The following is an 11,474-nucleotide window of genomic DNA, read 5'->3' on the forward strand; positions in this document are numbered from 1 at the left end:
CTGTGTGATGAGCCCTTTCCTCTACATGTGCAATGACAATAAAGTTGAATTCTACTTCATTCCCAGAGTGGACTCCAGGATAAGTCTGGCAACGTAACAGACGGACAGCTAAAGCTAGAAACACACTGACCATCTATGAGCTAAGTTACTACTAGCCAACTAAATGTGCCCTGCTTGCTAACATTATTGCTAGCCAACAATCTGTCTGGAGCTAGCTGATATGCTCCATGATAGTAACTTGTGTATGATGTCTAACAGTACTGATGTTAGCCAAAAAGAAAGGATGTTTAACCAACATTAGCATCTACAGCATTGACCACAGGCCAGTTCTGATAGCTGACAGTGATATACTGAGTCTATTCTGAGGTAAACACTGGAGCAGGAGTGAATACTTAGTGGCCCAGTAAGCACAGAGGGAGTGAACTGGTCAGAGTGGACATGTTTCAGTGAAACAAAGACTGAACTCACAGGTCACTGTTAGGCAGTGTAAGAACAACAGCTGACAAAAGAACCTGTAGTAGTTTTTAATCGATTCCTGCTGCTGCCCAGACTGACTCACAATCTACGGTCTGAAAATCACCCAACAGCACAGAAAAAGGAAGTATTGGAAGTAAACTTCCTGTTACTGATTATTTTGTTTGGGTACCTGAAGTTGTAAATGCACTGACATCTGCACAAAGTCACGTATCACACAGAGGATTACTGACTATATTCTGACCGTTAGGCTGCACGAGGGAGCAGGAACAGTCTGGTTTCCAAGTTCACTCGTTACAGCAGCGGTGGACACTTTCTGTCAGAGACCAGGCCGACTCGGACGCATCAAGCAAAGGGCTGGACACCAAATAACACGATTGCTGAAATCCATGAATTGATAAATTCATTCAAACATAGAATTTGTACATATATATATGTTCTAATTCATGAATAAGAATTAAACTCCACTTTCCTGTTCTGACCTGAGCGAGACAGCTGTAGCTCGTCACCTTATTTCCAACATCACTGGAACAAAGCTCAGCTCATATTTATTACTTATGAACTTATTCTGCACACACAGTGTTTATAATTAACTTAGGTGGGCTAATATATTGCTGACTGCTAAGAACATTTTATAGTTTATTATTTTTAACTATTCCACACTTTTATTTTGAAAATTCAGAAACTGTTGAGCTACAAAAAGCACTCCAGGTGTGAGCTGAAGCTCCACATTAGTCATCTTCAGCATGTTGGTGGACACACGGCGATGGGTCCAGGCCCGGCGGCTAACAGCAAAGAGGTGAGACGCTACCTGCTCTGCACTCGCGTCTGGGTCACAGACGGTTTTTGTGCTTTGACAGCATTGAGGATGTGAGTCGGTCTCACATGCCAAAGTTGAAGTGTGTCCCCCCCCGGAGCAGGAAGAGCCTGTTTCATTCATCATGTTCAGTGCAGGCGCGTTAACACACTTACACACACATGCACGAGTCGATACAGCAAATGTGGGTTTCACATCTCGAAGCTTGTGGTTGATATTAGTCGATTCAGCTGCAAACAAACACGTTTGCCTGCATTAGTCACACAAACTGTTACCTACAGCATGAACTTGCACATGTACACTGTCCCAACAAACGCTTTATTGGTGTCAACTCACAACTGCTGGTCGCTGAAACACTTTTCTTTATTATGGAGTAAAGGAGACGAGGAGGTGGACAGAACGAAATGTGACACTGCTGAGTGCAACAAGGGCTTAAAGACAAACATGGCAACCTACAGTTGGACAAAGGCAGTTTAACAAACACGTAACTACCAAAATGTTCTTATTAACATGTAACCTGCATACATGATGGAGTCAACAACATCCAGGGACGAGCCTCTTATTTCATGCACGTGTGTCTTTAATAAGTGTGAACTGTGTGGAGGCTTCATGAAGAAGAACTGCAGTCCGACCAAAGGCTGCATGGAGCTGCATGTTTCATGTTAGCTGAAGTTTGACATCTGCACAGATGTGTACCTGTTACACAGCTGGAGTACCTGCTGGAGGTAGCGCGTCCTTTAGTCCCACTAACCAATAGCACCAAGTGTGTTCTAGATCCAAATTCAAAGTTGGAATTTCCCAGTTTGATCTGGGAAATTCCCTCACTTGGATTTCCAGCTCGGAGCAGCCTGATCAGCTCCATCTATGAATGTGCTGAAGTGATGCTGTGATACTGAGCTGTACTGCTAGCAGGGCCCACCTGAAGCTAGCTCACTTGCACCCAAAGGTGTATGAAACCTGATGGGTGTGTGCCCAATGTTACAGAAACATAATCATTAATAAGGTGATGAGTGCTGGTGGTGGCTGCACAGAGAACGTGGGTGCGACGATATCTGACAGCTACAGTCAGGACGCCACGAAGACGCAGTCAGCAAACGTAGGACGATGAGGCTGTGGCTTGAGATCACCTGATGGACTCTTCCTGCACTTCCTGACTCCCATTAACATGGTTATGTGTTGAGCAGGTCCAAAACCATAACGAGGGCAATTGTTGGTTTAATTCATGCCATTTAAATTAAACCAGTGACTGTTAGACCATGTGAGGGACACGTGAGCCGCTGTCCGAGTGCATTTTGTGTAATCTCACACAGCCATTGGCTGCTGCCAACAGTGCTGTGCACTCAGTGTACTCGCCCACTTCTAAAAGTGCTCCTGAGTATCCAGAACAACAGAAAGAGTTTCTCCTCAGTTTGAAACCAGAACCGAGTTTGTTCCGGTCACAGAGGATGAAACTTGGGTGTGGACACAGCCAGGCTGGAGACGAGGTGATCCAACGTTTCCTAGCTGTGTAAAATCTACCAAACATACTGACACCATGGCTCCGGCTCCTGCATGGGCCCTCAGATCACAGATCAACACATTTATCAGGAATCCGAGGCTATTGGTTATGGAGGCCAACAATCACAATCTTCTGCCCCTGATTTCCATCGTCTTTCGCTTGTCGTCTTCCTCTGACCGCTTCCTCGTTCTCATCCTCCTCATCCTCTTCCTGCACATCCTTTGCTCTTCCTGAGGCAGTGTGTTCACCCTCCTCTTCCTCCAGCGGCTCCAGCGGATTTATCAGTCCATACAGGAACGTGAAGAACCCGTTTAACCAATCAGAGCCGCCCTCCTCCACTTCTTCTAACCAATCCAGAACCTGGGATTCACCCTGACCATCGCCCTCACTGGACAGGCCTACGCAAATGAGGGGGGGCGGGGAGGATGGGAGGAAAGTTGAGGAGCAAAACGTGGGAGTGAAGGAGAGAAAGGAAGTGGTGACAAAACTAAGAAAAAGGAGAGTGTGAAACCAAATGAAGGAAAAAGATGTGCAGGAGGAAAGAGAGGAAACAACAGGAGAAGGTCAGAGAAGTTTGCAGGTTAGACAGCAAGGGAATCAGACTTTATCAGCAAAGCCAGGCTGTCTGCACATGACTGCAGAACAACACGTCATCTACTGGTTTAGACGTGCACTCTTTAAAGATCAGAAACTCGTGCTGCATGCTCATCATGTGCAGATAGCCCAGAGGAGGAGAGGGAGCACTGACGCTGGCTTTCTGTGGGAAAGCTTCTCTAATGAAACAGCTTCAGCTTTGGAACCAGAGTTGTCACAGTGCTGCATCTCCAACAGCAACACAATAACCTGAGACATGTCGACAACTACAGGAAGTAATGAGAGCACTGAGCAGAGGTCATGTGGAGGCAGATGGCCCAGGACCACACACGCCCCCACACATCTGTCCAAGTATGAACAAGGCCATAAAAGCTTGTTCAGGCATGAATACCACATGTTTAAAATGTGTCGGGCTGTCCTCCTCGGCTTCTAATACTGTATACATGTGTACTAATGAGAGAGCCTGCACACAGCAGGGTGAGACCTGGGAAGCCTTTACCACAATCACCCTCATTTAGGGTTAGACAGCATGTAGCCACAAACAAAGGCAACCACAGTTTCAGACACCAGTCAAGTCTTACGTGCATTTGGTGTCCTGGTGTCAGATTTCTGCTTTGGTGCAAATGAACAGATCTACTGTGGCTTTAATGTGATCCTTAGGATGAAGACCCGGGGTCAGGGTTCATGTGAAGTCCAATGATCACTGATGACTCTGAGGGGGCCGATCTGACACATGGAGGATTTATTTCCACACAGATAAAAGGGGGATAAAACATCCCCATGAAGAAGAAGGATGGTCATCGTCAAGGTTCTGGTAGTTTTAACAGCTTCAGATGAAGACAAGTGAACCTGGAGATGTTCCCTTCTTATCCGAGAGACTCGTTCAGTTCTAAAACCAACAGTGGGAGCCCCCGGTGGGTAGTGGGCGTCGTCCCTCAGCAGCTTCTCATTGACCCACCATTCGTCATGTGCCTCATCACATGAGCCAAGATGTGGAAAAAGGTTTGGTCATTACATCCAGAGGCTTTGGGCGAAACCACTGTGAGACCTCGCCCCATCCTGTCACGTGACCTGCTGAGATCACCTGACCAAGATGTGAGTGAGGGCTGAGGCTGCAGTGCAGGCGGCAGACAGTCGCTGTGATAAACCACAACCACGGTCGGTCACAGTGGACACAGATGTTCTCTTTTACTGTCAATCTGTGAACACTGGCATCCTCCAAAGAGTGACCTTTGACCTTTAGGTGCACATGTACAGCCGAGTCTCGTCATGTCGAGGTGGCTCCAGTGCATTGACGCAGCGGCTCCAGTGCATTGATGCAGCGGCTCCGTTGCATTGATGCAGCGGATCCAGTGCATTGATGCAGCGGCTCCAGTGCATTGATGCAGTGGATCCAGTGCATTGATGCAGCGGCTCCAGTGCATTGATGCAGCGGCTCCAGTGCATTGATGCAGTGGATCCATTGCAGAGGTCTGCGCACTCCTTGCTGCACTTCACAGCACACACTGTGTTGCTAGCTTGTGTTTGGGATGAACCAGGTTGTGTGTGAGTGCGTGGCTGGGTCTGAAGTGCGCTGGGATGCCGTGCTTGGAGAAGACTCTCCTGATCTTCTCTGATACACCTGCTACATCAGGATTGTTTGTCCTGCTGAGGCTCCCTAGTTGGTGTCTGACCTTCTTTACTCTGCACCTGTGCTGATTGGATGAAGCCCAACTGGGATAACTACATGTTTTTTAAACTTGTGTGTTTTCTGTCCCTCCTGCCCGCAAACACACACCACTACCACGTTCTCTTACATTTTCAAAATCCAGTGAACAAATTAGAACGTGTCTCAGAATAGTGGAAATGTGGATGGTGAAGGGGGCAACAGGGGAGATGCTCTGAAACTTAAATATGGGTTATCCCAATGTAGCGACGACAGAATACATTATGATTTCCAAAAGACTGGAGCGGGCACATAAGATGAAACAGCTTAGTTGCCTTACACCGTTTTCCTGCTCCAGAGGCCAAAGCAGCACTAAGACTCATCTAGTTCGTCTGCTGACATGATGAAAGTGCTGAAATCCCAAATTCCCTTCGAATATTATGCACCAGCTGCAAAATCTGCCAAGCTGCTCAGAGACCCAACAAAGGGACTCAGATAACCCTGAAGTGTCTACAGATGACTCCTGAAACAGACACATGCTGCCTGTGTCCAGGCTGAGCACCACAAAAGCTCCTTAAAGGAACCTGTTGCGTGAGCGAATAAAGAACAGTAACGCCCTCTTAGATACCCGACGGTGACGAGCCTCCATTCAGCCTCTACAAGCTGCCTGATTGGCCGAGCAGCTACCTTTTCATGTAGAGAGCTAAGCTTTAGACTGCATTAGCCAGTGTTTGAGGCCATTCAGATGTTCATGTTGGAATAAAAGCCAAACAGGGAGCTCTGAGTTCTTGTTTCTAATGAGTGAGCCATGCAAAAGAAACCCAAACTAGCATTTTGTCTACTTCACAAACACAAAGCCATCACAGCTGGTAAGCAGATGTTGTGATGATAATATTCCTTTTGTTGTAGTTGTGACAGAGACAACAGCTGTGAATCGTAGTTTGATCAACTTGCCTAGCAGAACTTTTGCGTCCTCGACATCGAAATCTCCGTCGCCGTCTGTGTCGTACGCCACCAGTTTACCTACAGCAGCAGCAAACACAGTTAGACACACTTAGACAAATTCTCATACGTGTACATTAAACATGTGCTTACTGTAATTATTCTAACTGTATATCATGATATAGAAATGACTTTAAAGGCAAATGTATTAAAGTCAAACATGGGTGTAACAATGCTTCCTTTAGAGAAAGACAGTTTACCAACCACTGCTCCTACATGATGCCTGCGTTTCTAAGATCATACATGAACACTGCAGCTGGAGACCAGTGTGACCACACCAGTCACACCAGCTGAATCACACTCAGGAACCAACGCTGCAAGGCTGTGCACTCCTCCACCGACCACAGCCAACTTGTTGCTTACATATGTGTCCTTAGTGTCCAAGGGTTAGGGACGAGCCTCCAGCCTGTGTGGCAGCTTGGCTGCCTTCACTCCACCTTTCTCTACAGCTGCTGAGTGCTACATGAAGCGTGTCACTGTACACAGAGGTGCCAGTTTAGGTCGACTATAAGGGCGTGTTGAACTGCATACGTAGTGTTTGTGGATGTGTGTAGCGCTGCAGATGTTCCTGCCAAACACTACACGACTCAGGGCTCTGCAAACAGTGTGTGTGACAACAGACATTTTTGTTCACATATGCAGAATATACATTATGGGTTTTTACCTTGCAATGCTTCAGACAGGTTAATTTGTAAGCCCTTAGCCTTATCTGCATGCAAAACAAACAAATAATAAAACACACATAATGTAACAAAGACAGGGTTAAGAGATAAAACACAATCACATTTCATACACACAAGAATGGACCATTTATCATTAATGCAGGCGGCTGTGGTCAAAGACAGGCAGGCTGCAGCAGCTTCAGCCGTCCTCTACACGCGTGGCTCAGCAGGCAAAGTCTGCACCTAGCTTTAAGCTAACTTACAGAAATGCTGCTGTGTTAGATGCACCCATTACAAGCTTCATTTCATCTGACTGGCTTTAATGTGACTGGCAGGCTGTTCACCAAAGTATTTGGTTTAAAGTGTTGAGACAGCAGCAGACTGAGGCTCACTAGTAATAACTGCTGGTCTGAATTTAATGCTCCGGTAACGACAGTTAGACTGGTTCTTATTGCAGGTGGAGGTTTACTTTAGGCGTAGTCTGTGGACAGATGACAACAAAAGCCAAACTGGTTACTGCCACACCTTCCCAGGAAGTTCCTCTAGGTATGTGTGTGTGTGTGTGTGGGGGGGGTACCCACCAAGAACTCCCTGATAGTCAACCAGGTCAAAGTAGACCACAGCTACAGACGTCCAGACGCCCAGCAGGGCCAACACGATGAACCAGGTGAAGAAGCTGCTGCCACTGGAGTCGGCCTTCTTCCCATTCTTGTTAGACGGCTGGCTTTTAGCACCATCTGGAAAGACAACACACGTGATGTCAGGTTCAGCTGTGGCCCTCACAAACTTTTCCTTTACACACTCAGAACATTGAAATAGAAGTTGAAGTACATTGACCTTAATGCTACTTTAGAGTTACAAGTGTGACTAATGATGAGAGCGACGAAACAGCAGTGAACACAGCGAGGAGCTTGAAGTCCTCCTGTGTGTTTATGAAGCCCAACTGCACGGCGTGAACACACCTGCAGGACGAAGTGTTCAAAGAAATGTTGAGGACAGTCTGAGCTTTGGACGTACATCCATAAACTGCCCTCACTTTGAAACTCTGAGCATGCTTAATCCCAGGAAACACGCCCCCACAGGATGCCCACACTGGGCGCCGCACGGCCCCCCACACTGGGCGCCGCCGGGCCCCCACACTGCAGGCTGCTGTGGAGCGTGAACCAGAATGTTGCTTAAAAAAAGAAAGGGGGGGAAAAAAAAGCAGATTTTAGCTCCACCCTTATTTCCAGGAGGTCACCACATAGTTCAGGTGTTTGGACACCATGCCCTTTCACCCCTCCCACCACTGTGTGTCCACTCAGAGGAAACAAACAGCAGATCTGACCCTTCAAAGAAAGCTTGTGTGAGTGGATCAGGGCCTGATTCTGCTGCTCTGCAGTAAATCGATCAGATTCAGAGTTCTTCTCTCTTCCTGAGGCTGTGAATCACTCGCACCCTCAGATTTCTGACGGTGCATTTTCCACAGCAGTCACATTTCCCTGGTGTAAATAATCTGAAATCATTTGAGGACATTACTGTGCCAGTGCCGTGTATGTGGTGCTGGGACAGTAGAGTGTAGCCAAGGATCTATTCTTGGAGTGACAAAGACACGCTCGCTGTGAGAACATGGTGGCAGAGAGAACGAACAGGTGCTAAAGTCCGCTACATGCTAGGTCAAACCTCCTTCCTCTGCACACCTGAAACATGCCAGGTCCCCAACTCATCCAACCTGTGCTGTGACATCATCTTTTCCTCTGCAGACGTTTGTGTGTTTCTGGATGAATCCATACGTGGGCATGATTGCAGCTGGGAGTGTAAATCTAACTCACAGCAGGCAGCAGCAGCAAAGGCGTGACTACGTGTTAGAAGAAGCTCTCACTCAGTCACACATCTGGATCACAGCATCGTAACACACCTGGATGTTAAACCTGGACACTGACTGAACACTCGCTCCTCCAGCAGGTATTAAATACTCGTCCACCCAGGCCATGCTGCTTGGTATTCGATAGCCTCACCTTGGTTTTCTGCAGCTAGCACTGCGGGCACTGCTGTAACACCAGGAGAGGCGGCAGACTCCAGGGTCACTGGATCACCCATCTATGGCGTATGGTGGACCAACAGGAGGTTAACTGGCCAAAAAGAAGCGTGCAGCCCAGCGACGGCGAATATCAGCTCAGCCGCTCCCTCTATGTGGCCCTGCCCTCTCTCTCTGTTTACTGGCTTTCTTTCTGTTGCTCATCCAGCGTCATCATGCGTGCCATTCTTCTCTCTGAGACGATATGGCTTCTAGAGGTCATACACAGCTATTAATAGTGCTGTTAAACCAGCTGGCCCTCGCACAGAGAGGGGAGGACATTATTTAAACGCTCCCTGCCTGATATTGTGAACTTTAAAATCCTCCATGTTTACTTTGCAGGGTGCACCTGCCGACTGCACCTTCAGTATTCTTACAGCAGCAGTAAAACAAGGTCCTGGAAGGATGTCAGAGCAGACAGCTGCAACATGTCACACACGTAACAAACACGTAACTACATGAAGAGACATTTGTGCCACTGCATGTAACTGGGAACAAACCACTTCACCAATCACGGGCTTGTTGGTTAAAATGAGATGAAACTCCAACCATCAGCATGGACTCAGATCAAACATCTCTGCCATGAACTGAGGGGGTTCCAGACGCTACAGATGAACACAGCGTGCAGCACCATCAGTCACGGTCAATCATCAGGAGGCTTGTTTTTCTCATAAACTGGTTTCAGTTGGTTTGTGCTACTGTAACATGTCCAAATAAAGCCCCACCAAATACTAACTTTGCTTTTTTATGTCTGAGAACTTAAACATTGACAAATTCAAACTATAATGGATCCAAACTTGGTGTGGCCTCCACAACAGTCCCAGTTTGCTGAGCTAGAGCCAAGGTAAAGAAACACCGTGTTGTGAGCAGCGTCTATCAGGGAGGGTTACATTTGTCAAAGGTTTCAACAATCATCAGGCTGTTGATTAAAAAGCTTCATTCACTCTCGCACTCTCTCCCATAATGCATGTTTTGACCTGTCTCCCGTACTTGTCTTGTCCTCACCCACAGCTGGTGGCAGCACATTACAGCCCCTCCCTGAGCCTGGTTCTGCCTGAGCTTTCTCCGCTGTTGTCGTTGCTTCTTACAGGGATCGCCTGATTGTTGGAGGATATCCTTACACTACGACGGCCCAGGTCCCTACCACATGGTAAATATGAAGTAGATCTTATGTTTAAATGGAAGCCCCATAAAGACTCCTTTATAAACTTTAGTGCACATTTGTTAAGTTAATGAATATTTGTCTTTAACAATGAAGTCTACCAAAATAAAAGAATGTTGGGCTTTCTGTTTGTTTTTCACCAAGCAGGCATGCTGCATTGTGTCTTTGGAAAACACAGCCCTCTTCCCAGCTGCACAGTTAAGCTACGTCAGCAATTTATCAGATCGTTTCTCCACCCGAGGCAGGAGCAACCCCACATAACTTCACCGAGTGAGCCACAGGTGCCACTCTCACAGCCAACACAGGAAAAACGAGCTTTCACAAAGGCTTTGACACAAATGAAGTCCTGCTAACGTGCTGTTACATAACCGGCCTGTTTGAAGCTTAAAGTTAGTGCATGTACCAGCAATTACACACAAAACCTTAGAAACAAGAGCTCGGCAATATACTGCACATGAAAACTGGTTCAGGGCTGAGAAACTTTAAGCAGCCTCAGCAGAATGCAAATCATGAACAAAGAAATCCAAGAAATCCAGTGATTGTTGTATTTGGCAAATGTGTTGAAAACTGTCACGACACCGTGAGGTCCTTACCCAGTGACTGCAAGCAGAACAGAACAGAAAAGAACAGAAGAGAACAGAACAGAACAGAAAAGAATAGAATAGAATAGAAAAGAATATAAATGAAGAGAATAGAATATAACAGAATAGAATAGAACAGAACAGAACAGAATAGAACAGAAGAGAATAGAACAGGACAGAAGAGAAGAGAACAGAACAGAAGAGAATAGAATAGAACAGAAGAGAATAGAACAGAACAGAATAGAATAGAATAGAACAGAAGAGAACAGAAGAGAACAGAACAGAAAAGAATATAAATGAAGAGAATAGAATATAACAGAATAGAATAGAACAGAACAAAATAGAACAGAACAAAACAAAACAGAATAGAATATAACAGAAGAGAATAGAATATAACAGAATAGAATAGAACAGAACAAAATAGAACAGAACAAAACAAAACAGAATAGAATATAAAAGAAGAGAATAGAATATAACAGAATAGAATAGAACAGAACAAAATAGAACAGAATAGAATATAACAGAAGAGAATAGAATATAACAGAATAGAATAGAACAGAACAAAATAGAACAGAATAGAATAGAATATAACAGAAGAGAATAGAATATAACAGAATAGAATAGAACAGAACAAAACAGAATAGAACAGAATAGAATAGAACAGGACAGAATTGAATAGAATATAACAGAATAGAATAGAACAGAATATAACAGAAAAAAAACAGAATACAACAGGAAGGAATTGAATAGAATAGAACAGAATAGAATAGAACAGAATAGAATAGAACAGAATAGAATATAACAGAACAAAACAAAACAGAATAGAACAGAATAGAACAGAACAGGACAGACCAAAGTAGAACAGAAGAGAATTGAATAGAATATAACAGAATAGAATAGAATAGAATATAACAGAATAGAGTAGACTAGAATATAACAGAACAGAATAGAACAGAACAAAACAAAACAGAACAGAATAGAAC

The 11,474-nt window shown here is 45.4% G+C and overlaps 1 protein-coding gene across 1 annotated transcript in view; it reads right to left on the bottom strand.

Moving 5' to 3' along the window:
* The window catches only part of LOC113009879 (aspartyl/asparaginyl beta-hydroxylase-like), a 21,297-nt gene extending 12,199 nt beyond the window's left edge, over positions 1 to 9,098 (bottom strand). Inside the window, exons 1-4 of the mRNA XM_026148449.1 lie at positions 8,690 to 9,098; positions 7,274 to 7,429; positions 6,695 to 6,739; positions 5,983 to 6,051 (exon numbers count right to left, since the gene is read on the bottom strand). Coding sequence (XP_026004234.1) covers positions 5,983 to 6,051; positions 6,695 to 6,739; positions 7,274 to 7,429; positions 8,690 to 8,771 — 352 coding nt within the window. The 5' untranslated portion in view covers positions 8,772 to 9,098. The remainder of the gene's footprint in view (positions 1 to 5,982; positions 6,052 to 6,694; positions 6,740 to 7,273; positions 7,430 to 8,689) is intronic.
* Positions 9,099 to 11,474: the final 2,376 nt, after the last annotated feature.

The sequence above is a fragment of the Astatotilapia calliptera genome, chromosome 18, assembly GCF_900246225.1.
Source record: "Astatotilapia calliptera chromosome 18, fAstCal1.2, whole genome shotgun sequence".
NCBI classification, from domain to species: domain Eukaryota; kingdom Metazoa; phylum Chordata; class Actinopteri; order Cichliformes; family Cichlidae; genus Astatotilapia; species Astatotilapia calliptera.